Source organism: Oreochromis niloticus, unplaced genomic scaffold (genome assembly GCF_001858045.2).
Source record: "Oreochromis niloticus isolate F11D_XX unplaced genomic scaffold, O_niloticus_UMD_NMBU tig00007510_pilon, whole genome shotgun sequence".
NCBI classification, from domain to species: domain Eukaryota; kingdom Metazoa; phylum Chordata; class Actinopteri; order Cichliformes; family Cichlidae; genus Oreochromis; species Oreochromis niloticus.
This window is the reverse complement of record NW_020328614.1, coordinates 620,377-647,995: the sequence shown is the minus strand read 5'-3', so window position 1 is coordinate 647,995 and position 27,619 is coordinate 620,377. Positions and strand designations below refer to the sequence as shown.

Below are 27,619 nucleotides of genomic sequence, written 5' to 3'. Positions count from 1 at the left end.
CCAAAATATATGAAACACATTATTAAATGTCTTGTTAATTAAAATATAAATTAGTGATATCAATTAAATTTAAATAAATGTTATATATATCTATATATATATATATAGATATATACATACAATACACATTAATTAAATATCAGTGATTTCATTTAAAAAATTTAATAAATTATTTGAATAATCTGAAAAAGTTTCTGTTCATCTGGTTGTTTTCAGTGGGGAAACCTTGAACCAGTGACTTTGTTTTGTTCCAGCCAGGGTACAATACCAGAGCTCTGCTTTGCACTTCTTCCATGTAGTGAACGGCACATTGTTCCTTCAGTGGTGCTGGTTTCAGTCATTATGCAAATGTACTGTTTATAAGATTGGGGAAAGCTGAGACTGAAGAAGTCACTTGGATCAGTGACGCAACATTTATCCACTGAAAACGTCCAGATGAACAGAATCAACTTTTGGAGATTTAATTACCTGGATGATTGACCGTGCACCAACACATATTTAGGTTTTTATTTCTGATTTCCAGTTTCCAACACATATTTAATGACCTTGTTATATATTCAATTCATTATTTCTCATTTTGATTATTTACAAGGATATTTAGTTATTTCACTGTCCAATTATTGGTTATTAATTTAATTAATTATTTTGTGATTCCTCTTCTTCAGTGTTCATTAATCAGTTTTATCTGTCACCCATTAAGCTCAGGGACGGAGACAATTTAGGGAAAGTCCAAAGTATTGCTTTGGCCTGGTGTCTGTTTATTTAGTGTGCCCTGCTTAATGCACACAGCCTGTAGTGCAACCTTCAAGCATTTGGTCGGTCTGTCCACATAACCACCAATTCATATCAGTCCATTATCTGAGATCTGCATTGACTTGCTGTGTAGGATAAAAATCCGATGTTGTGTTTGTTGATAAGCTGCAGTGACAGATCACGATGCACTGCAGCACAGCAACCATGAAATATTTAATTAAAAATTGAAAAACATACATAATTAATAATAAAATTGTTTAGATATTTAATTAATTATTTTAATTTTAATTAGTTATGTAATTATGTGTTTATTTAGTTAATTTTAGCAATCATGGCCCAACCCTAATAGACCTTTATTTTAAAGTATAAAGAAAGAAACAGAGAGATGATCTCTTTAAACTTTTTCTCACAGTGAATTTCAGAGTCGTTGCGATGGATAATAACATGCGACCGGCCAATCAGCTGGTGAGTTTTTGAACATTGTTATTAATGATGCTGTTTCGAATTGGGATGCAGTGATTTACAAAACAACGTCTTAACTCCACCTGTCTTTGGTTCTTTCTTTCAGTATGATGTCATTGAACTTCAGGTAAGTGAATATCTCCAGAAAAGGTTTTTACTTCTGCTGTAAATATATCAACACAATGCTGAACACATGGAGTCAGACTTGATTGTTTCCTGCTTACATACACACTGCTTCTGCAGTATTACTCCAAGTCACTGACAGTTTAAAAACTGAACAAATTTGGTTGCATATATACAGAGGTGGGTCAAGTATCCAAAAATGTTGAAAAAGAAAAGAATCTACTTGGTACAGTATTTACACACTGTGTATTCGACAAAAAGGACACATAGTGAGAATGCTGTTTATTGACTTCAACTCAGCATTCAATACAGTCATTCCCCAGGAGCTGGTAAAGAAGTTGGACTCACTAGAAATAAACAAGAAATAAACACCTCCCTCTGCAATTGGATCTTGGACTTCCTGATAGGCCCCAGTCTGTGTTCATAGGAAATAAAATCTCCAAAGTCATCAGACTGAGCACAGGATCACCGCAGGGCTGTGTGCTTAGCCCACTGCTGTTCACCCTGCTAACACATGACTGTACTGAGCCATACCAGCTCAAACCACATCATCAAGTTTGCAGATGACACAACAGTGATGGGTCTCATCACCACTGTATACTGTGTATACTACTGTATTTACAATAAAGCTCTTGAATCTGGAATCTTGAATTAGCTGTCACTGTCATTTGATTTAACAGGATCCTCACAGTAACAGGATTGGACAGTGGCTAAATGAAACATCCAATAGCAGAATACTGCAGCTTTCTTACTCCTTGGACACTGAGGCCCGTGAGGGACCGTACCAGATCATTGTGTCAATGGGTGAGAGGAAAATATCTCACAACTTCAAAGTGGAGAAGTATGGTAAGTCAGTCTTATTTATTTCTAAATTCTTTGTTGTAATGGAGTGAAAATGCTGACATTCATATTTTCCCCCAGTTTTACCCAAATTTGATGTGACAGTAAATATATCTGAAGAAGTGAGTATTGGGCAGGAAGACATTGAAGCTAAAGTGTGTGCAAAGTAAGGAAAAGTTCTTTCAGGACAAATGACGTATTATTGAAAAATCTGGAGTTTGGAGAGCCAATGACTCATAATGTTTACTTATTTTTCTTTAAACAGGTACACGTACGGACAGCCTGTACCAGGACGTGTTACAGTCAATGTGTGCAGACCTATTAATAAGTATAGCGGTTTAGCTATAAAGGAGCACGATAAGGATTCTTTGGCTCTATATCAAATGGGTGGCTCCTGCCACACAGAGACAAAGCAGGTACAGTTATGGCTTTATTTCTCTCTAACCTTTTTTCCCTGATACTTTGGGTACATTTAGGCCACTGCATTAGCATTACAGCATACAGGTTGCCTGCTCTACCCAGCTGAACTGGCGCCGTATGTTCTCTTCACTGTTTTTCCCTACATTTCATCATCTCGTACTTGTCTCATCCACGGATTTGAATTTTTAGTGATATCTCATCTTTCTTGGATGGACGTATCAGCTCCAAAGGAGTGAAGTGTTTATTGTTGTGCCTAAAAGGCTGCATAGGTTGTGTTGGTGTTTCTAATATCTGCTAGATGATTAGCATTACTGGTAAGGCTAAGGCAAGTGGTGTGTCTCATTATGTCTGTTACACAAAAGAATACAACTTCTGTGAGAAATCTAAGAACTTCAAAAATACTCTGATCAGACTGCGACACCTAAACAAGCTGAATGAATATACACATATCCAATGTTCCCTCTAATTTTTCATGTGTCTAACTGAACACACAAACTCCCTGAGCGATCCCTTGGATCACTGTGGTCACGCCAGCATTGAATCCATCCAAGTTACATGGCCTATTAAGATAATCAAGTTACTGCATTTACATTCATGTTAGACTAATTTTAATTAACTGCTTTAGCCCACTTACACTGAAGATTTAAAACAAAAATGTAGTCATTGACCTGTGTAGTATGTTAACAATATTGGAAGTAAAAATAACTTGAAATCCAATTTTGAAAACATAACTTTCTTTTTTTTTTTTTTTTTTTTTTTTTTTATAAAGCTCTGACTTGTATTATGAGTCTTTGTTCTGGGAGAGAGTCCTGCAACTGTCTGTCTGCAAAATATAGTATATAATGACCAATGCTGGGCAATTAATTATATAGTTACTTCTTCAAAAAAGTTACTGAGTGTTGCAAACACTCAGTAACTTGCAGCCAAGGCATTTTTAAATAAACATCTCAAACTATTTACAGAACAATCAGCTGTTCTGCATCAAATCTGATGCCACACAAATTATTTGTGCCACTCCAAAAAATAATTTCTGCCCACTATGAGATAAAGGAGAACAACAGCCTGATACCTGCAGGCCTGACAACAGGAGATGTATCACTCCTGTAACACCTGTAACATTCAGCAGTCGCCTCATTGTTCTGACACACACAACGAAACTATTGACTACACTATGGCTGACTTCCGGTCGAGTGAACGCTGGCGCGCTTGGCTGCCGCTGCTCACCGGTTCCTATTTTTATTATATTTTTATTATATTTTTTCAGTTGCTGATGACAATTTAAATCAAATATCTAAGGCGTGACCCTGTTTTGACTTGCTTTCGCAATATTTGCGGGCTTCTATTGCTTGCGCTGCAGCTGTCAGCTGGTTGTTCGGTCCCTCCGTTTGTGTTCAGTGCTCGGCCCTGATTAAGATGCGTATCCACAGGGTGTTGGTGTGGCTCGTGCTCACCTGGGTTTTTTTATCCATCATTCATCACCCGGCGACAGCTCTTCTCCACTACTCTGCTACGGATCTTTTGAGGCTTCGTTTTTGCCTGGCTGTCTCTCCACCTGTGGCTCTATACTTCTACCCGGACATCGCCTTCCAGCCCCGCCACAGGTATATCCACCGAGGGCTTCGGCGGAAGTTCAACACCAGTGACACTAACTCAATATCTTCCATCTGGTCAAAAACTCGTCGTCCTCCCTGCAAGACTGACCGGGCTGTTGACCACAGTGTGCTGGCCCACCTGGCTAGATCAACTAAGCCTACTGTGAGGCACGGTAACTCCAGCATCAAGTTTGGTCTATTAAACATCCGCTCTCTCACTGGTAAGGGACATCTTGTACATGATCTCCTCTGTGATCGTAAGTTGGACTTTCTTTGTTTGACTGAAACATGGCAACAGCCTAATGACTTTGTTTCTCTCAACGACTCTACTCCATCTGAGTTTGTTTACACCTGTCAACCTCGCATCTCGGGGAGGGGCGGAGGTCTCGCGATAATTCACCGGAAGCACTGGAAAGTACTCCCTGTCGCTGCCCCTCCCTCCCATTCATTTGAATATGCTGCACTAAAACTCCCTGGATCTACCCCCACCATCATATGTACTGTTTATCGGCCACCTAAGCCAAACAAGGAGTTTCTAAATGAATTTTCTGCTCTTCTCACTCATTTCTCTGTACTTTCTCCAAATCTGGTCATTGCTGGTGACTTCAGTATTCATATGGACAATAATAAAACCCCTCTTTCCAGAGATTTTACCTCCTGCCTGGAAAGTTTTGGGCTTCTACAGTACATAAAATTTCCTACCCATTCTAAAGGTCATATCCTGGATTTGGTCTGTTGTTCTGGCATTACCCCCACCCATTGTAAAGCCACATTGTTTCCCCAGTCTGATCATATGTTTATTTCTTTTGATGCAAACATAACCGCTTCCAAAACCTGTATCTCTCGTAATATCACTTTTAGGAAAATTAGCAATATCAACCCAGCTGTTTTTTCATCTGCTGTCCATGATCTTCCATCTATCCACAGCTCCTCAACCCCTCATGAACTCGTTTGTCATTATAATGTCAACCTTCATAACCTTCTTAACATATTTGCTCCCCTTAAACATCGAACTGTCTCATTTTCCCGTTCAGCTCCATGGATTACCTCTGACCTGCGTCACCTTAAAGCTAAAGGACGCCAACTCGAACGTCTATTCAAGAAAACCGGACTTACTGTACATAAAGAAATGCACAATGATCATGTTTTGTTCTATAAGGACTGCATTGCCTCAGCCAAATCTGCTTACTACTCTGGTTTAATTAGTTCTAATGAAGGTAACTCCAGGTCCCTCTATTCATTGTTCAGTAAAATTACAAAACCTCCAGACACATTCCCCTCCCAGATGTATTCTGTTGATTTTTGCAACTCCCTCATCTCTTTTTTCACTTGTAAAATCTCAGACATTCACCGTCAACTTAACTCTTTAGGAGCTCCTGACTCTGAAGTAGACTTCCTGGTTCCCCCACTGTCTTCCTGTCAGTTATTTTCAAGCTTTACTCTTCCCTCCATAACTGACGTATCTATTCTCATTAAAAAATCTAAGTCATCCACCTGTCAACTTGACCCTCTCCCTACTTTGTTAGTTAAAGCCTGTCTTCCCTCGTTAGCACCTCTCATAACCAGCATTATTCATTCCTCCCTGAACACTGGAATTGTTCCTGAAGCACTGAAAAAGGCTTCTGTTATTCCAATTCTCAAAAAGCCTGGTGCAGACCCCAATAACTTTGATAATCTTCGCCCTATATCAAATCTCCCCTTTATTTCAAAAATTCTTGAAAAAGTTGTCGCCGCCCAGCTTCATTTACATCTTAATGACCATAATCTCTATGAACAATTTCAATCTGGTTTCCGCCCCAATCATAGCACAGAAACTGCTTTGTTAAGAATTACCAATGACCTTCTGATGGCAGCTGATTCTGGTCTCCTATCCATTCTCATCCTTCTTGATCTTAGTGCGGCGTTTGATACCATTTCTCACAATATTCTCCTGAACCGGTTAGCTTCCATTGGTATTAGTCATACCCCCCTTGCCTGGTTTACCTCCTATCTCTCAGACCGTACTCAGTTTATCCAACTTACGTAAATCCCATTCTTCAACTCTCTTTCCTGTTTCTGCTGGTGTGCCCCAGGGTTCAGTACTGGGGCCTCTTTTATTCATTATTTATATGCTTCCTCTTGGTTATATATTCCGAAAATATAATATAAATTTCCACTGCTATGCCGATGACACCCAGCTCTACCTTTCTTCTAAACCCAATTCATCCCTCCCACCTACCTCCCTCTCAAACTGTCTTATTGAGATTAGATCCTGGTTCTCCTCCAATTTCCTCAAACTTAACAGTAATAAAACTGAAGTTTTACTTGTTGGTACACCATCTATCTTAACCAAATCCCACAGTTTTTCCATTAACATTGAAAATTCTCCTACCCTTCCCTCCCCTCAGGTTAAGAGTTTGGGTGTCATACTTGATAATACTCTTTCATTCCAGTCTCACATTAATTACAAAACCCGGTCTGCTTACTTCCATTTACGTAATATTAACCAACTCCGTCCCTTCCTTACCCCTCATGCTGCTGCCATCCTTGTCCATAGTCTTATTACATCCCGTATTGATTACTGTAATTCCCTCCTATTTGGTCTCCCTAAAAGGTCCCTTCATAAACTCCAACTTCTTCAAAATTCTGCAGCTCGGATCATAACTCATACTCCGTTAAGTGCTCATATTACCCCAGTTCTTCAGCAGCTTCACTGGTTGCCCATAGAAGCCAGGATAAACTTTAAAATCTTACTTCTTACATACAAGTGTATCCATAAATCTGCTCCTTCATATTTGTGTGACCTGCTCCATATCACCACTGTTTCCCGCCCTCTCAGATCATCATCTGCTATTCATCTTACTGTTCCGTCCTCACACCTTATTACTATGGGAAACAGAGCTTTCAGTCGCTCTGCTCCCGGCTCTGGAACTCTCTTCCCCCTGCACTAAGAAATATTGACTCCCTCTCCGTATTTAAGACACAGCTCAAAACACATCTGTTTAAACTGGCTTATTCGCTTTAATGTTGATTTTATCTGTTGTCACGCTCTGTTTTGTAATTTTAACTTATTTTATGTATTTTATGACTACTGTTCCTTATTAATTGTGTTTTTTTGTAAGGTGACCTTGGGTTTCTGAAAGGCGCCCTCAAATAAAATGTATTATTATTATTATTATTATTATTATTACTACACACTAACTACACACTAACTACAAGATTTGTGCTAAACGTCTCAAATCTCTCACATCTCAAAACACCGCTGTCACTCCTAAAACTTCCCCCCGTCTCTTAACAACTTGCCATATCATTTTTTGATTGGTCGACATGGTACATTTTTCCACCAATAGGAAAGGGTCGGGGGGGTTTGGTTTTGTCTTTGCTCACAAGCGGAGAGTGCTTTCGATCGTTTTCCTTATAAAACGCCATTTTTACAGTTTCTTCCCGCAGTAAATATAAACAACGATAGTATTCAGGAAGAAAACCAAACATTGAATATATTTTTTTATCATAACTCTGGTTTTACGTGGTCTATCAACACAATTTAAAAACTGGTATAAAGTCCACACTTTTTCCGTCAGTTGTTCCGTCTGTCCTGCTCACATCTCCAATGGTTGTACACGTTGTCATTAATGTGGCTTCACTCCACATCAGCCACGCCGCTTTGCTAGCTAAAACACCGGTGTCGGCACATAAGGACGCTGTCATAGCCTGTCAACGACGTTGATTGGCTGCGTATATACGAATGTGAATCGCATCATTGGCTGGACTATGGGATAAGGTGGCATCGTTCTAAACCCATACAGGAGCAGCCAGTCACTCACTGACTAACACTGCAAAACAGAATTGTTAAAGTTTGAATTTCAATTTCAATTCAGGTTAGATGTTTTCTTTGTGCGCAACACAGATTTTCTGTGCGCAGAGACCGTGCGCACTGCTGGCAACTTAGAGGGAACATTGCACATATCCAAAGATTCAGCTTCTGTTAAAAGTTTTAACAATTTTGACTGATTTACTAAGTTACTGGTACATACAGCTATATATACAGTATTTTAGTAGTTGGCAAGCCACATTATGGCATCATAATGCGGTACAGTTAAAAAATATTGAGCCACTCCTCATTTGTTTATATGTTGCATGTGCATGGGAAATAGCTACAGTGGTTTAATGAAACATGCGAACACAAATGGAAATGCAGCTTGAACTCTCTCAGGCTGCATTTCATGAGTTGTTGTTGTTGGTGTTTGTTTTAGATTCAAAGAAGAAAATGGGAATAAGGGATGTGTTTTAGCTACAGGTTAACAATGTGCCCAGTGTTGGGAAGGTTACTTTTAAAATGTATTCCACTACAGATTACACAATACATGCCTCAAAATGTATTTTGTAACGTATTCCGTTACGTTACTCAATGAGAGTAACGTAACGGAATACTTTGGATTACTTAATATATTATCCTGCTTTTTACAACTACACGAATGTACTATTGCTGTGTGATTACTGAAGGCTACTCGTCATACCAATACAAACTAGATTTTTAAATCTTAATATAAAATGAGTAACAGTAGGTGGACATTAGGTAAGGCTGCACTTTTTGCAGCGATCTCGTATAGAAAACTATTCTGTGCGTATATAAAACAGGTCAGCGGCTCCGAATAGTAGTAAAGGGACCTCTGGCTAATACGTCGGGCTAGTGTCGGGCTGGTAGCTGAAAACTAGCTTTATTTTGCTGTCTGGGTCAACTTTGCTAGCGAGAGACAGAGAGAGGCGTTGAAAGGCTGCTCCAACGGAGCTCATTGTTTCAGAGGAAAACACGAACACAATGTACAGTCGAGTCTTAATAGCTTACTTACAACTGGGCTCGTCAGGCACTCTTCTTGGCTGCTGTGGTTATTATTATATTTACATGCTTCCGTCTCTCATTTCTCGTACTTTTCCACTTTTCCACAATCACATAACGGGTACGGCAGTCCATTCTCCCTGCGGCACGGACTACACTACACATGAGGCTACATTCTTTAGGGCGATGCCTTTAACACTCTGCCTGTTAACTTCATATTAAATTATCTTTTGAATAATAATTATTTTAAAAAAATTCTTCACGTCATTATGTGGGCCACAAATAGGGGTGACATGCGTTGTGAGATTGAGACCCAGCCATTAGAGCCTTGTAATGCGTGTTTGTTTGGGTTTCCACCACCGTGGAAGTAGGGTGGTTATGGCCTTTGAGAGAAAACTGTTTTTCAGTCTGTGGGTTTTTGTGCTGATGCACCTGTAGCACTTCCCTGAGGGAAACAGGCTGAACATGTTGAAACCAGGGTGGGAACTGTCCTTGATGATGTTTGCTGCTCTGCTGAAGCAGTGGGAGGAATAAATGTCCATCAGGGAGGGGAGAGGGCTGTGCTGCCTTGACTACACTCTAAAGTCTCGCTCTGTCCAGGAGATGTCAGCAGAGATGAGGACACCAAGGAACCAGAAGGTGTGGTCAGACTGGCCGAGGTTGGGGAGGGGTATATCTCTATATGCATGCTTGATGTTTGAACAAACATGATCTAGAGCAGGGGTCGGCAACCTGTGGCTCTGGGGCCACATGCGGCTCTCTAGTCCTTATAGTGCAGCTCCGCCTGGTTTGGGAAAATAAATTAGAAGTATTTAGCTGGAGTGTATTTTATTTATGTTAGTTCTTTTTTAACTTGTAGTTCTATATTGGAAGACTATTGTGATATTGAAATATATAAAAAAAAATTATATTCTATTATTTTATAAATAAATTTTTTTATGAATAAAGTTACGTTGAAACCAAGCACACCATTGTTTTTCTTGTGACATTACCAATAAGTTTGATGTGTCACATGGCCCTCTTCCTATTGAAAAAACAAAAGTTGTATCCAAGATGGCTGACTTCTAAATGGCCACCATGGTCACCACCCATCTTGAGGAGTTTGCCCCCTCACATATACTAATGTGCCACAAACAGGACTTTAATATCACCAACCATTCCCATTTTATTACGGTGTATCCATATAAACGGCCCACCCTGTAAAGCATTCTCTCCTATGGTCCTGTTGTTGCACCAGCTTTCCTGCATGTAGAATTCATCAAATTCAAAATGAGCTCAAGTTTTTCATCACTCTATAAAATATCATAGTTTGAACATTTGATATATTTTATAGATTCGATTGTGAATGAGATTTGATTATAATTTTGGTTTATTCTGGTAAGATTGTATCGCACACAGCAGTCATTTTCTTTCTTTATTGTTCTTTACAGGCAGACAAGACTGGCTGTGCAACGTTTTCCTTCAACATGTCAATTTTTACTAAAATGTACCAATGGATGCTTCATGATGTTCTGAATATCAGCGCCAAAGTGGAAGAAGAGGGAACAGGCAAGTTGTGTTATTCCTTTAAAATCAATGTGTTTTAACCAAAAAGGCATTCACAGGATTGTAACATGAAAGTTTTTACATTCAGGTATTTCACACCCTCAAGAGAAGAGAATCAGGATTTCTTATGTCCTTGGAAAAGTGTCTTTCATTAACATGCCCAAGGTTTGGGAACGGGGATCTAATGTGGAAGGAAAAGTGAGCCTAACATGTTGTTTTCAGCTCAGTTTGTCGTACAAAGCACATTTATGTTATTTGTATTTTCCATTGATAGAGCATTGTGTGTTTCAACAGGTCAGAGCAGTGTACCACAATAATACACCAGTTTGTGACGCACCGGTCTACCTGTTCATGGGACAAATGAGACAAACACGCTCACTACAAAATCTAACAACTGACAGCAACGGTGTGGCCTCATTTTCTTTCAGCACTGATAACTTTGACCAGGATATCCAACTCCATGTGAGCTGACACACTGAAACAATGTGTAATTTAATGCAGCCATCACAGCAGCCTGAAACCTCGACTGGTTTCTGATAGGCTGCAAATGTTCAAATACCTCCCACAGTAAAAAGTGGCAATACTGAAATAGATTATGACTCATCTTCCTCCACCTTTGCCTTGCTTATAAAGACGGCCTTATTGACCAATGTTATTTTTAGATAAAGTTTTCAAATTGTTGTTTCCTATCCCCAACTAGGCAAGCCTGACACCAACACTGGGCAACCAACAACACAAAACTGCATACTATGACAGGGGATTTCACACCTTATCCATGTCCCAGCCGTCTTCTCCTTATATTAAAACAATCAGCTCTCTAGAGGTACAGAAGAAGGATAAATCAGTGGCCTGTGACGCAGAAGAAGACATATCAGTCAACTACACTATAGTGGGAGAGTCTCCAGGGTCTGTGGATGTCATTTATCTGGTGAGTTATCGCTCAGCTTGTCACTTTATGGCATAACTACAAAGTTCACCATGGCCAGACCTTTTGTGTGTTTGCTAAAAACTACTGTTGTAATGCCCATCAAGACTGAAGAAGACACTCTCAGTCCATCATGAGAATCCAGGAGCCTGGATCTATTTCAGCATAAATACCTGATCCAGCCCAAACTATATGCTTTATCAAAAAGGTAAAAAGCCTAAACGTGAAACTAGGGAGGGCGTCTGTCTCCTGAATCCAAACTGGAAGCTGGTTTCACCGACTTCATGTCTGGTTCCTCTGTTCCACAGGTGTTTTCTCTCTGTTCTGTGTATTGTATATTTGGATATAGATATTTAAATTTGTGACTGACATGACATTGACCAATCGGCTGAAAGGAAGAAAAATTGGGTCAAAATTCATACTTGGACCTTGAAACTTGAGTGCAGAGTTTCACACATATTTTTTGGTTATAAATACGTGTGAAATTTACAAATATACAAATCTTTTTTACAAACATACAAATTCTTTTTACACATACAAAACTGATTTACAAGTACAAAATAATGACCAAAATTTGAGCCCATACATGTGCGCCTTGATTGAACATCCGTCCAAAGCACAATACTCAGCTCCTCCAGTAGGCGGCAATAATACAACATGGATAAACAGATTTATAGTACATCGTTCTGTCGTTGGTAGAATTCCAAATGTTCAATTACCAGATAGTGGTCACACCCAAGTTAGTCAAGATAACAAACAAGATTGGCATGTTCAATAAATAACCATGCAGCAAGAAGCGATGATATGTAGCATTTGATAATAACATTTTTCCAGGACTCAACATAATTTTTTTCAGATTTTTAGCATATAATCACAGGAAATTAAAAATGAAAAAAGTAGAAAAAAATAATAACGTTGGTGTAAGTTGTGGGCACCCGCAGGATCTTTTAAAAACATATGAGACAAACTGCATGTTAAGAAAAGACCTTTTGGTTATTTTGCATTGTAATTTAACTGTATTATTAGGGGATGGGTGGAGTAAGCTAACTTAACATTGTTAAGTTAGTTTCCCAAAATACCAAAATACTTTTCAAAACCCTTGGAACAGCTATAAAAATTGGGCTTGTAACTTGTCTTTAAACAGTTTAATTACTAAGAGCTGTTATTTCACTCCTTTTCATTGGCTGATTTTATCCTTTAGACCCTAGGATGCTTTTAAGGTCTGAAGACAATTTTCTACGAGCAACTTTTAAAATTCATAAGATATCAGAATTTCAGCCACAAAACTGTACCAATTTACAGTCAAAAGTTTGGACACCTACTTATTTTATGGTTTTTCCATATTTTCGTGACTACTTTTTATTTTTATTTTTTGCTAAAGCATATAGTTAGGGCTGGACCAGGTGACCCTGAATCCTCCCTTAGTTATGCTGCAATAGACGTAGGCTGCCGGGGATTCCCATGATGCATTGAGTTTTTCCTTTCCAGTCACCTTTCTCACTCACTATGTGTTAAACGACCTCTCTGCATCGAATCATATCTGTTATTAATCTTATTGTAGGGTCTACCTTACAATATAAAGCACCTTGAGGTGACAGTTTTTTATTTTATTTTGCGCTGTATAAATAAATTGAATTGAATTATTTCGATCGATTCTCACTGAAGGCATCAAAACTATGAATGAATATATATTTAATCATTTGGTGAACAATGCTGAGCACTTGTTGGCCTTTTTTGTGGTCCATCTCATCCCAAACCATCTCCTTTGAGTTTAAGTCAGGTGACTGGCATAGGTGGAACCAAAGATCTCAAATTTGGACTCATCAGACCAAAGCACAGATGGTCTAATGTCCATTCTTTGTGTTTCTTGGCCCAAACAAATCTCTTCTGCTTGTTGCTTTTCCTTAGTCAGGGTTTCTTAGCAGCTATTTAACCATAAAGGCCTGATTCACACAGTCTCCTTTGAACCTGTAGAGATGTGTCTGCTACTGGACCTCTGTGTGGCATTTATCTGGACTCTAATCTGAGCTGCTGTTAACTTGTGATTTCTGAGGCTGGTGACTTGTATGAATTTATCCTCAGCAGAGGTGACTCTTGGCCTTCCTTTCCTCCGTGGTCCTCATGTGATCCAGTTTCATCGCAGTGCTTGATGGTTTTCGTGACTGCGCCTGGGGACACATTCAAATATGAGTTCTAACAGTTGTCAAACAGGGCTGTCAGCTGTGTACCAACCTGACTGCTGCACAACACAACTGATGGTCCCAACACCATTAGGAAGGCAGGAGGTTCCACCAATTGACACTGATAAGGTTCACCTGTGAGGTGAAACCATGTCAGGTGACTACATCATGAAGCTCACTGAGAGAAGGCCGAGGGTTTGCAGCGCTGTCAACAAAGCAAAGGGCTGCTACTCTGAGGACTCTAAAACATAAAACATATTTAGAGTTATTTATATATTTTTCTTTGCTTCAGTGTGCGTCTACATTGTAGAAAGTATTAAAATAAAAATTTTAAAAAACACTGAATGAGAAGGTGTGTCAAAACTTTTCACTGGTAGTGATGTCCACAGATATCAGTGCTAGTTCATTCTTGTTTTTAAATGATGTCTGTCTTCCAGGTGTTGTCCAGAGGAGCTGTCACCATGCAAGGACAAAAACAGGTTGAAGTGCAAGACAGATCGGGTAAAATTCCCATATTTCCACATATGCCACAGCCAAGCATTGACGTTGGTCTGTTTTGTTGATCTGTGGATGTATGTTTGGACCTGTGTTTCAGTGAATGAGGGCCAGGTGTCCTTTAAAGTCAGAGTGTCTCCTGAGATGGCTCCAGAGTTCCAGGTTGTGGCTTATGCCGTCCTGCCAAGTGAGGATGTAATTGCCCACAGTGCTGACTTCTCTACTGACAAATGCTTCAGCAACAAGGTGAGTGTAATTCTAGAGGTGTGCTGTGTGCTTGGTGTCATTTCTCTGCAGTCATGCTCTGGGCCGTTTCTCAATTCTCAAGTACGCGAGTACGGACTCGCGTTCTCGGTGAGTACGTACCCGCCGAGAACGCGAGCACGGAATCGCGATATGTACAATTGGAACACCAGCGTACGTGATGATGTCACAGGTCCGGAGTTTTCACTGCCGTCCCCTCCTAATTTAACTGTGAGCAACATGTTATGAAACTTAACTTTAATCACAGCCAAACCGGTTTACTCAGGAACAAATAAAACACTGAAATAAACCAAACATTAACATTTAGAAGTGATCTAAGTAACTTATATATCATTGTTAACCTCAGTAGTGAAACCTCTATTAATAAAAATAGTGTACATGTACATACGTGTACATACCTTAATAAAAACAAGCAGGTGAGATGTTAGAACGCTTTTATTTTATATTTTAGTGGACACTCAATACTATAGACAGCTGCTGGAGTTTCTTTAACCTGAGTAGTGACAAAACCGCGGGGGGGGGGGTTGGAAACGATGTGCCCGTAGTCAGCTGTTGAGTTTTGGACGAAATGCATTCTGGCATATTTAGCTGTACCAAGTCCACACCGATGCATGCTCGATAAAACAGGCGGAGCGAGAACACATCCGGGACTTTTTTGCGTTCTCGGCTTGATGCGTACTTCGAATTGGAACAGTACTTGGTCTCCGACTGATGACGTATCACGAGTACACGAGAACGCAAGTACGCACAAGTACGCATATTGAGAAACGGCCCTGGTGTTCAAATCAAAGTCAAATTCAGTTGGCTAAATCACCTGAGGATTTATAGCATCGGTAAATGGACTGGTTGTTCCACAGCTGTTTCTACTCTACCTGAGGACTCAAAGTGCTTCTTTATACGACCTCATGACCTGCTCACTCCCATTTATACAAGCACCTTTTTCAATGATGATGCAAGTCCTGCCTATCTAACACTGACACAGTGTTCATACAGTGTCCAATGTAGTGTACAGCCATCCCACTGGGACTCATGATTTGTCACTCACCACAGTGAAGCAGCACATTTAGCCAGCAGTGAGTGGGGAGTTATCACAGTCACTAAACATCTACGGGTGTTTTGTGTGTGTCAGGTGTCAGTGGAGTTTTCACCGTCTTCAGCCGTCCCAGGTGAAGAGACCAACATGCAGGTGACGGCCCTGCCACGTTCTCTGTGTGGTGTCAGCGCCATCGACAAGAGCGTTCTCATCAAGGAGCCTGGGAAGACTCTGGATGCAGATAAGGTAACTGCTGATATTAACACCAGTGAGATGGACACATCCCTTATTTCCAGAGCCCGTAGTGTCACAAGTTACCAACAGCTCACGCCTTCGCTCTGGTACTGATAAGTATTCTTTGGGCAGGCGTACATTCAACTGTTTTAAACAGTCAAATGCTGAGTTTGTCTTAAAGCAAACTGGTATCAAAAAATACAAGGTTACATATGCATGTGTCTGTGATGGCAGTCTTTCTAGCGAGTAAGTAAGTACCATGCTTGTTGCTCATGTCGTTGCAGACAACAATATTTTAATCTTATAAAAATTAATTCCTTTTGGGCAAATTAATATTTCAGCATGGAGATAAATCCAGGATATTGACTTGAGCAAATAATTCAACCATGCAACAATTTGTAAGTGTATCACCTGCCAGTCAATGTCTACTTTACTTGAGAAGAATTTAACTTTGCATCAAAACTGCTCACATACATGAGTATTTGTTGATGTTAAACATACAGCAAAGCCTGGAAAAAGTGAGACTTAGTGAGGTAAAGGAGCTACAGAGACAGCTTCAAATGGAGAACACTTACTGTAGCCATATAAAGTCACAAAGAACGATGTGGTGTTTATAGTAAAATTGTAGACCTTCTTTAAGATTTGGTAAACAGATACTTCAACTATAATGCCTCACATCTGCGGACACTTACTGCTAACTTGGTCATTTTTATTTATTTATTTTTAAGAATTCTTCTTAGATAATGTAGCAATTCATTTGAGCCTAATTTGTACTCATATTTACACTAGTACTACACGTAAGAGTTAATGGATCAAATGTTACCAGGCAGGCAATAAATGTTTGGATGTTTTGTTGAACTGTACTTTTCTTTTCAGATATTTGACTTGCTCCCACTCAAGAAATCCTCAGGTATCCCATATGAGGTTCAAGATGCTGCAAAATGCCTTAATGTGAGACCAAAAAGATATGTTTTGCCGTACCCCAGTCAAGAGCAAAATGACGCTTATGCAGTTTTCCAGGTAAAATACATGTATACCTGTGAGTCAGTCAAACATAATGTAAATGCAATAGATTTTGTTGTTGCACCAGGTTTTGCTGATCTTTGTGTGTTGCTGAAATATCTAGAAAGTCGGACTGAAGATGGCAACAAACTTGCTTTTTCGATTGCCTTCATGCGTCAAGTTCAAAGGAAAAGTCTACCATGAAGGCCCTCGTGTCGCCGGTGAATCATTCACTTGTTTGTGTTTTGTCTGGCTATACATTTTGCTTTGTATTTACCAAAAAGAAAACAGGTAATTATTTTTCTTTTTTTATTTAGCTATGGTTCCCTGGGATGGAGATTATTCTGTTCAACTAAGTAGTCCTCGTCTGGGATCTGCTGGGCAGCTTCCTCCTGAAGCTCCACCAATAGAGACAGTTCGCTCTTTCTTCCCTGAGACTTGGATCTGGGATCTGGTGGAAGTTGGGTAAGTATCTCTTGTGAAGAGATCTGATGCATGTTACAAAAAGTTTATACAATCACATTTAGAAACCCATGTGAACTTCCTGCTATGTCTTTGCACACATAAAAAAACGTGAAAATAGAATAATTGTCAGTTTTTTCTTAAGCATGTTTTGATGCTTCAGGCTGATGTTTTGTCATATTTAAAGTTGTGCTTTGTTTTTCTGAAAAATATAATTTCACTTTCTTCAGCAACGCGGAGCTCTTTTACTTTGTCAATGCAACATATACAAGTAATTCACACTGCAGTTATAGAATATGTTTGTGTGTATCTGCTACTTCAGAGACGATGGAAAAAGGGGCGTGTCCCTGACTGTCCCAGACACCATCACCACCTGGGAGACGGAGGCTTTCTGTTTGTCCTCTCAGGGTTTTGGTTTGGCTCCTCGTAAAGAAATGAAAGTCTTCCAACCTTTCTTCCTTGAACTCACCATGCCCTACTCCATCATCCGGGGGGAGCACTTTGAACTGAAGGCGACTGTCTTTAACTACCTGACCAGCTGCATCATGGTAATGAATGATTAAAGTGTTTAAATACATTTCTGTTCATAGCCAAGGAAAACCATACTGAAAACATTACTTTCTAAGCTAAATTTATATAGAAAAGATTTTTTCTTTGGCAATATAACCATGCAGGATGCAGGCCGTTCTTGAAGGGCCCCTGCTCACCAACACCTACAAGCTCACCTGCAAGCACAGACAACAGGATTGCCCAATCACATGTCTTTACACAACCAACCCTCCTCTAGCTTTCTTTGTGCGCTCATGCACCTTGTAGAAAAGAGTTTAGCTGTAAGAAAACAGATGGAGGGAAACGATTAGGAAGGGCATGTTTAAAGTAACCAAGTAAAATAAAGGCTACTTTCAGCATGAGTTCATAAAAGCAAACTTGTGCATTCATTTAGATGCTTAAAAAATGTGTTCACATTTGAACTCAGCTTTAAATGTAGCCGTGAGATTGTTGAACTAGTTTAAAATATACCGTCTGTGTTCCTCGTACAGGTTACTGTCACTCCTGGGCCGTCCTCAGATTACACCCTCACGCCTCTCTCTGGTGATCTGTACACATCCTGTTTGTGTGCCAACGAGCGCAAGACCCTCAGCTGGACCATGATCCCAACAGCCTTAGGTGAGAATCAGCCTTTGGTCCTCCACACTGCCAGGAAACCGCTGTGTGGCAGGCTGAGTACACATCCTGTTTGTGTGCCAGCGAGCACAGTTGAAAATCGAGGTAAAGCAAGACTATAAACCCCTGTGTTGGGAGTGGGGCAGAAAGAATTATTAGCTGTCTCAATTCTTAGGCTGCATTCTTCGGAGGACCCGACCTTCGCGGTCTACGTGGGCCATGTTTTTAAAGGTCGGGTAGACTGGAAGTGTGAGGTTGTGAAATTGGACGGTCTAGCCTTCAGATTCGCATCACTGCCGTCTCGGTGGAGTGCAGTGGCTTGCAAAAGTATTCGGCCCCCTTGAACTTTTCCACATTTTGTCACATTACAGCCACAAACATGAATTAATTTTATTGGAATTCCACGTGAAAGATCAATACAAAGTGGTGTACACGTGAGAAGTGGAACGAAAATCATACATGATTCCAAACATTTTTCACAAATAAATAACTGCAAAGTGGGGTGTGCGTAATTATTCAGCCCCCTGAGTCAATACTTTGTAGAACCACCTTTTGCTGCAATTACAGCTGCCAGTCTTTTAGGGTATGTCTCTACCAGCTTTGCACATCTAGAGACTGAAATTCTTGCCCATTCTTCTTTGCAAAACAGCTCCACAACTGCCCTGTGACGGCCTCAGAGGTTGTCTAAGAGAATATTGGGAGCAACAACACCATGAAGTCCAAAGAACACACCAGACAGGTCAGGGATAAAGTTATTGAGAAATTTAAAGCAGGCTTAGGCTACAAAAAGATTTCCCAAGCCTTGAACATCCCACGGAGCACTGTTCAAGCCATCATTCAGAAATGGAAGGAGTATGGCACAACTGTAAACCTACCAAGACAAGGCCGTCCACCTAAACTCACAGGCCGAACAAGGAGAGCGCTGATCAGAAATGCAGCCAAGAGGCCCATGGTGACTCTGGACGAGCTGCAGAGATCTACAGCTCAGGTGGGGGAATCTGTCCATAGGACAACTATTTGTCATGATCCTGAGTCCATGACTCAGGGATTTTGTGTTTGGTGTGTTTATTGTTATTATTTGTGGGCTGTTTTGGGATGGTTTGTGTTTTGGGATTTTAGATACTGGGTTTCTGGGTTTGTGCTCCCTCTGTTGGTCCCTGGTGTTAGTGTTCCCCTGTCTCGTCAGGTTAATCAGGTCCAGCTGTGTCTCCCACCTGTATGTGATTGCCCAGTGTCCCTCTGTGTATTTATAGTGTGTGTTTCCCTCAGTTCCGCGTCGCGTCGTCTGTGTTCATCCTCCGTGTTACCCTGCGTACCCTACATTGCTCCGTTTCCCTCTCTGTGTCTCCACTATGTGCTCTCCCTGCTGTCCTCCTCTCGTGTTTCAGGTTTGCCGTTCTATAGCTTAGTTCTCCCAGTTTAGTTTATCCTTAGTTCTGTTGTGCCATCCACACCTTGTGTTCTGTCTGTTGTAAATAAATCACCCTGCATCTCAAGTAAGTGCTGCATTCGAGTCCTCCTTCTCCACTCTCCACACGGCTGCTGCCCCAGCCGTGACACTATTAGTCGTGCACTGCACAAAGTTGGCCTTTATGGAAGAGTGGCAAGAAGAAAGCCATTGTTAACAGAAAACCATAAGAAATCCTGTTTGCAGTTTGCCACAAGCCATGTGGGGGACACAGCAAACATGTGGAAGAAGGTGCTCTGGTCAGATGAGACCAAAATGGAACTTTTTGGCCAAAATGCAAAACGCTATGTGTGGTGGAAAACTAACACTGCACATCACTCTGAACACACCATCCCCACTGTCAAATATGATGGTGGCAGCATCATGCTCTGGGGGTGCTTCTCTTCATCAGGGACAGGGAAGCTGGTCAGAGTTGATGGGAAGATGGATGGAGCCAAATACAGGGCAATCTTGGAAAAAAACCTCTTGGAGTCTGCAAAAGACTTGAGACTGGGGCGGAGGTTCACCTTCCAGCAGGACAACGACCCTAAACATAAAGCCAGGGCAACAATGGAATGGTTTAAAACAAAACATATCCATGTGTTAGAATGGCCCAGTCAAAGTCCAGATCTAAATCCAATCGAGAATCTGTGGCAAGATCTGAAAACTGCTGTTCACAAACGCTGTCCATCTAATCTGACTGAGCTGGAGCTGTTTTGCAAAGAAGAATGAGCAAGGATTTCAGTCTGTAGATGTGCAAAGCTGGTAGAGACATACCCTAAAAGACTGGCAGCTGGAATTGCACCAAAAGGTGGTTCTACAAAGTATTGACTCAGGGGGCTGAATAATTACGCACACCCCACTTTTCAGTTATTTATTTGTAAAAAATGTTTGGAATCATGTATGATTTTCGTTCCACTTCTCACGTGTACACCACTTTGTATTGGTCTTTCATGTGGAATTCCAATAAAATTGATTCATGTTTGTGGCTGTAATGTGACAAAATGTGGAAAAGTTCAAGGGGGCCAAATACTTTTGCAAGCCACTGTATACTCTGCCGTGTGCTCCTTGCTATTTAAAATATAACAGGACACCGGAATAAACTCTCGACCATCTCACTTTTCTGTTTAATCAGTTTTCTGTCTGACGCTTATTCAGCTGTGTGAAAACTGTAACTTTAATCTGAGCCAAACCGATTTACTCAGGAACAAATAAAACACTAAAAAAAGCCAAACAATAACATTTTTAAGTTATCTAAGTGACTTGTATATCATGTTTAACCTGAGTAGCCAAAGACCGCGGTGATCTCTTACCAGGCTCTAGTGAGCCTCGACCTCCCGGTCAGCTATCGAGCGGGTGGGTAACAGACGTCTCCAAAAACGTCGAAGCACTTTTGCAAATATGTGATATCTTGATAAACAGAGCAGATATTTAAAGTTTACACAGCTACATTCTCGCCTGAAAATATGTTAAAAGTTTATTTTGTGAAAGAGTAATAAGAATAATATTTTAAAAAAACGTAGTAGCAGCCGCCATTGTTGGAAACTGGAATTGGTTGGGTGGTGCTATGAATTCTGGGATACGGTGGGCCACGAAGGACACACCCGACCCATCCTTCAAATCTGGGGAAATGAAGGATACATTTTTCGCCGCATTTGGAGCAGCCTTTGAATTTGGACAGCCTTCAGCGTGTAGCTGTGACATAATCGGCCTTCAAATGTGGCCTCAGGAGGATGTGGCCCCTGAATTGGGACACAGCTATTGGGTCTTTCCCACTTCTATCCTTCCAGTCTGAGGGTAGAAGCTGCCTCCATCCTCATGGTTTACTCAATGCAGCTGTCTTAACTAATTATAAATAATTTTGTAACCTGCCTTTCAATTCTCATCATGCTTCCCTTGGACAGTATATATAATGATATATAATACAAAAGACTGCTTGCAGTTTCATTGCCATCCAAGTGATTTATATCTCAATCAGTTAGTGAAGTCAGACGCAACATATTATGTATTATTGTAGGGTCTACCTTACAATATAAAGCACCTTGAGGTGAATGTTGTTGTGATATAGCGCAGTATGAATAATACTGAATTTGGTTACAGGCATGTTAAGGATGGCCTGCAGTTTTCTATTTCTAAATTCAGCCAAATTGACGTTATTGTATGTGGCCCTAAAAGTGTCAGAAGCATCGTCTCTGACGAGATACTTTTTATGATTTACATTACTTCAGCCTCTAGCAGGACCCTGAAATTATTTTGGACTATTTTTTTTCTAGCTCATGTTTCTCACACCTGATGCAGTAAAATTTTCAGTTAGACGTTATCTTTGATTTACAACCAACATTAAATCTACAGATCTAGTTAAATCACAGTTAACTGATTTCTTTTGTCCCAACACATTTCCTTCTAGTTTCTAGAAAATCTGTAAAATAACCTCAGAAACTTTTATTTTAATGGAGAAATATTAAAGGATAAAGAAGGTGACCTGTGCTGCTGTTTTTAGGGGCTGTGAATGTGACTGTGTCTGCTGAGGCCGTAGCGTCCCATGTGTCATGTGATAATGAGATTGTGAGCGTACCAGACAGAGGTCGCATCGACGTGGTCACCAAATCTCTCATAGTGAAGGTCAGTACCATAAATACAAGACCAGAAAAACATTTTTACTCATAAAATTTAAATTGTTACTCATTTTAAAGATAATTTTGCACGTCCTCTTCCTCAGGCTGAGGGAACTGAGATGACAAAGACGTACAACTGGCTTCTTTGTCCAAAAGGTCAGTGTGGTGTCCATCAGCAACACCAGTTAAATAATGTAAATAAACAAATGACCTAAATAAGCAGTGGAGTGCATTGTGTAAATAAAATGTTATTTTTTAAAGTAATAATGTTAATATAAATGTGCCAAATTTTCACCTGTTACTTTCACAGAATGTAACGATATGTGCTGAAGATCAGGCCACCTGGTGACTTTGAACAGTAACTCTGTTGTAGTCCTGACTTCCTGATTGGACTTTTGTTGTGTCTGTACACAGGAAGCCCGCTGACAGAGGAAGCAGAGATACATCTGCCTGAGAATGTGATAGAAGGATCTGCCCGCACTTCTGTATCAGTCCTGGGTAAACCTCATGATTTCATCTCAATTTTGATTCAGCCAAATAAAAATATGGCAAGTTAAAGCTTTGTTAAAAAGACAAATAGCAAATTACTAAAACAACAGAAAATAAAAGAGACATCATGTTCAAGTAAAAGTAAAAACCGTATTCAGCTTTTAAAACTTTTAAAAGATGATTTCATTTATTAGTTTATTAGTTTAGGGCTGGAACGTCTATTACCGCGGGAGCGTCATTGCACTGAATTTCAGCCATAACCTGCCGCGTACCATAAGAACGCTGAAGGTCTCCTTTCGCGTTCCTCAGGAACGCCGCGGGATGTGACAAAACGTCATGTTACGCCTCGGGACTGAGAACGGGCTGTGCTGTCAGACCTGCAGGGTTTAGGCCTGTGGTGTTCTCCTCTGTCTTATACTGAACACAAACAATTTTTTGGACTGGCACAAATAATTTGTGTGCCTTCTTATTTGATGCAGAACACCTGATTGTTCTGTAAATAGATTCAAATGGTTATATAAAAAACACCTGAGGCCTTGGCTGCATTTTTAGGCAAATAGTATCATATAACTTTGCAAAACTTGTGCATAATTTTTAGAAATGTACAATTTCTATTTGCATTTCAAGTTATGAAAATAATTTGTTAAACATGTTTGTGGGTTTTACAGTAAAAAATATAACTTTTTTCTACTCTGATTTTGACACTTTTGTCTGAACTTAAATCAATTGTGCCAATATAGTATAGTATAGTATGGTATAGTAAAAAAAATAACTCAAATTTCAAATATTTGAAGTTGTGCTGTAAGTAACGATACCAAACAAGGCAAGATAAAGAGTTTTTAAGAGTGAAATATAGAGGTAAAATCAAGAGTAGTCAAAAACCGCCAATTATACCCTGACCCCAGAGGGTTAATTGCCCAAGTTTGAGATTCAAGGCACAAACTGATAGCTGGACATTCTCCTGGTAGAGAGTTCTTCCCTCCAGGACGTGGCGTGCTACTGAAACAGCAAAGGTATGATTAAACACTGGGCACCAGCTGCCTTAACCAGACTCCTCCGTCTCTAACCACCTGAACCCAATGCCCCACCCCTCCCCTGCAGCTGAGCTGCAGACAAACCTACGCCTCATAGCCCCAGAGCATCACACTGCTACCACCACAGTTAGTATGATGTTCTTTCTATGAAATGACGCAACAAATGCAACAAAACTCAAACCTTTTTCTCTTCAGTACATATAATATTCTCCCAAATATCTTGTGGAGCATGGAGATGTTTTTTTTTTGGCAAATGTGAGATTGTGGAGGTATGTAATAACGACAGGAGAGGTCTCAGTGTCTCACTCCAACTTTATTAACTGACTCTCTCCAACTTCCATACAGTAAGCACCAAAATCTCCACCCCAGCACTTCCTTTCAACTTGGGTGTGAGTGGAGCCACCTGGTGGTCCGCCACACATACCCCCCCCGAACACACAGTTAGGTCCCTATTCAGTCCAGGACCCTGGGCCTAAGCCAGGGGTCGGCAACCCGCGGCTCCGGAGCCGCATGCGGCTCTTTAGTCCTTATACTGCAGCTCCGCATGGTTTGGGCAAATAAATTAGAAGTATTTAGCTGAAGTGTATTTTATTTATGTTAGTTCTTTTTAACTCGTAGTTCTAAATTGGAAGATTATTGTGATATTGAAATATAAAAATAAAATTATATTCTATTATTTTTTCATCGCTCAAAATAAGAGTCACACTCGCGGAAGCCGGTATACCCGCCGAAACCCCGTGCATTTATCGAGACTTTCAACCCCAGATAGGCCAATTATGGATCTTCGGATCCACATTATGTCAGCAGCTGTTCTCCACCGTGAACTATGTTAAAGACGAACACCGTGAGTAAACTGACTTCGTATAGCCCCGATTTGCGGACTCTGTGCAGAGGTTCAGGAGCAGAAGTCCCATTGTAAACAAATCACGGCAGACCCAACGATGTTTCCATGAACATGCTTTTGAGCATCTCTTTATTGAGCACTTTTCACACACGGTTGCTGTACGCATACAGCCGGCTGTAGCTTTTCAGCTCACAGCCCGACATACACCACCAACAACACAACAGCACAGATAGCGCAGACGTAAAGGCAGCGGGGCGTGATTGCGGGTGTCGCTCAGGTGCGTCCGCCTCCCCTGCAGCGGCGCTGCAAACCACGCCCTGCCGCACGCATTAACCAGGCAAAATACATATTTAGGCAGAATTTTGCAAATATCTATTTTTCATTATTCAGCAGCATAGTGCTTTTTTCCAATTATTTTTTAAGAGTCAGGTCAAGGCTCCAAAAGCCCAAAGGCGATATAAGGGTGGCGGCTGACAACAGTTTTTGTTTGCTACATGGATCATTTTAGTTCAGGTTGGTGTCTTTCCTTTTGTTATATTTCTTTAAGAGTTCAAAATGTGTTGATTACGTAAATATAATTTAATTTTCTCTGTAGCACTTCATGGATTTCATAAGCAGCACACCTTAGTTGTTCACACAAAGCACAAAGATAAAAAACAATATATACAGTGTTATCTTCATTTTAGATGTCAAAAAGTATTTGCGGCTCCCAGTGTTTTCTTTTGCGTGGAAACCGGGTCCAAATGGCTCTTTGGGTGTAAAAGGTTGCAGACCCCTGGCCTAAGCAAACGGCCCGAACGACTGAACCTGGGAGGGAGAGAACAGGCAGAGGAAGGTCCATCCTGTGAACGAGGCTGGCGAAGGCGAGCAGGAAAGGCAGGAGGAGGCTCAAACGCCGGTGGGCGGTGGGTAGTCCTGGGGGGAAAACCAGAGTCTGTTAACCCCATCGAAGGAGGGCGGCCACGGCGAGGGGCCTGGGCCGGCACTACATGACTGTCCGGGAGAACATGTGCAGACTTAAGTCTGTCAACACACACAGTTTCCCTACGACCCCCAAAATCCAAAACAAAATGTTTCTGGCCCGGTTCGATAACCCTGAATGGGCCGTCATACAGCGGCCGCAGCGGTGTCCGGTGGGCATCGTGCCTGACAAAAACAAACTTAGCAGTATCTAAAGTCTTTGGAACAAAAGCGTCAGGCAGGCAATGGTGCACCGGACCAGGAACCCGAAGCGAGTGCAAAAGGGGGTTGAGAGATAGCACCGATGGATCGAAGCAGGGGGGAGGGTTCTCGGGCAAGAATTCTCCAGGCACGCGGAGGGGCTGACCAAACACTAGCTCAGCTGGGGAAGCGCCGAGATCCTCCTTAACCGCAGAGCGCAGCCCAAAGCGAAACTCACGGGAGGCGGTCAACCCAATTGCCATCCTTTAAGGAGGCGCGAAAAGCAGCCTTAAGCGACCGGTGGAACCGTTCACACATCCCATTAGCTTGCGGGTTGTATGCGGTTGTGCGGTGGACCTTGGCTCCCAGTCCATCAGCCATGGCCGACCATTGCTCGGAAACGAACTGGGGGCCTCTGTCTGAGGTAATGTCCGCAGGGGGGCCGAAACGCGAGACCCAGGTTGACAAAAACGCCTTGGCCACCACTGCTGCGGTAGTAGACGCCAGGGGGACCGCTTCCGGCCAGCGGGTGGTGCAGTCGACAACAGTCAAAAGGTGCGTAAAACCTTGTGACTGCGGCAGAGGACCCACCAGATCGACATGCACATGATCGAAACGTTTGCCGAGTATGAAGAACTGCTCCAGGGGCGCCTTGGTGTGTTTATGAACCTTCGCACGCTGGCAAGGAATGCACGCCGCCGCCCATTCCTTAACCGATTTGCGAAGGCCCGGCCAAACAAATTTAGAGCTTACCAGTTTAACAGAGGCCCGGACCCCGGGATTCAATTCAATTCAATTCAATTTTATTTATATAGCGCCAAATCACAACAAAAGTCGCCTCAAGGCGCTTTATATTGTACAGTAGATCGCACAATAATAAATACAGAGAAAAACCCAACAATCATATCATATGACCCCCTATGAGCAAGCACTTTGGCAACAGTGGGAAGGAAAAACTCCCTTTTAACAGGAAGAAACCTCCGGCAGAACCAGGCTCAGGGAGGGGCGGCCATCTGCTGCGACCGGTTGGGGTGAAAGAAGGAAAACAGGATGAAAGACATGCTGTGGAAGAGAGACAGAGATTAATAACATATATGATTCGATGCAGAGAGGTCTATTAACACATAGTGAGTGAGAAAGGTGACTGGAAAGGAAAAACTCAATGCATCATGGGAATCCCCGGCAGCCTACGTCTATTGCAGCATAACTAAGGGAGGATTCAGGGTCACCTGGTCCAGCCCTAACCATATGCTTTAGCAAAAAGGAAAGTTTTAAGCCTAATCTTAAAAGTAGAGATAGTTTCTGTCTCCCGAATCCAAACTGGAAGCTGGTTCCACAGAAGAGGGGCCTGAAAACTGAAGGCTCTCCCTCCCATTCTACTTTTAAATACCCTAGGGACAACAAGTAGGCCTGCAGAGCGAGAGCGAAGTGCTCTAATAGGGTGATATGGTACTACAAGGTCATTAAGATAAGATGGGGCCTGATTATTTAAGACCTTGTAAGTGAGGAGCAGGATTTTGAATTCAATTCTGGATTTAACAGGAAGCCAATGAAGGGAAGCCAAAACAGGAGAAATATGCTCTCTCTTCCTAGTCCCTGTCAGTACTCTTGGATTAGCTGAAGACTTTTCAGCGAGTTTTTAGGACATCCTGATAATAACGAATTACAGTAGTCCAGCCTGGAAGTAATGAAGGCATGAACTAGTTTTTCAGCATCACT

General features: G+C 41.3%; 1 protein-coding gene across 1 annotated transcript in view; it reads left to right on the top strand.

Moving 5' to 3' along the window:
- The window catches only part of LOC102076087 (alpha-2-macroglobulin), a 47,842-nt gene that overhangs the window by 1,256 nt on the left and 18,967 nt on the right, over positions 1 to 27,619 (top strand). The window contains exons 4-23 of the mRNA XM_019357193.1: positions 1,166 to 1,218; positions 1,322 to 1,342; positions 2,019 to 2,184; positions 2,260 to 2,344; positions 2,444 to 2,594; positions 10,437 to 10,554; positions 10,640 to 10,749; positions 10,846 to 11,013; positions 11,252 to 11,479; positions 14,094 to 14,157; positions 14,252 to 14,397; positions 15,545 to 15,694; positions 16,559 to 16,702; positions 16,809 to 16,905; positions 17,002 to 17,149; positions 17,469 to 17,694; positions 18,187 to 18,313; positions 22,258 to 22,379; positions 22,477 to 22,528; positions 22,787 to 22,870. Coding sequence (XP_019212738.1) covers positions 1,166 to 1,218; positions 1,322 to 1,342; positions 2,019 to 2,184; positions 2,260 to 2,344; positions 2,444 to 2,594; positions 10,437 to 10,554; positions 10,640 to 10,749; positions 10,846 to 11,013; positions 11,252 to 11,479; positions 14,094 to 14,157; positions 14,252 to 14,397; positions 15,545 to 15,694; positions 16,559 to 16,702; positions 16,809 to 16,905; positions 17,002 to 17,149; positions 17,469 to 17,694; positions 18,187 to 18,313; positions 22,258 to 22,379; positions 22,477 to 22,528; positions 22,787 to 22,870 — 2,460 coding nt within the window. The remainder of the gene's footprint in view (positions 1 to 1,165; positions 1,219 to 1,321; positions 1,343 to 2,018; positions 2,185 to 2,259; positions 2,345 to 2,443; positions 2,595 to 10,436; positions 10,555 to 10,639; positions 10,750 to 10,845; positions 11,014 to 11,251; positions 11,480 to 14,093; positions 14,158 to 14,251; positions 14,398 to 15,544; positions 15,695 to 16,558; positions 16,703 to 16,808; positions 16,906 to 17,001; positions 17,150 to 17,468; positions 17,695 to 18,186; positions 18,314 to 22,257; positions 22,380 to 22,476; positions 22,529 to 22,786; positions 22,871 to 27,619) is intronic.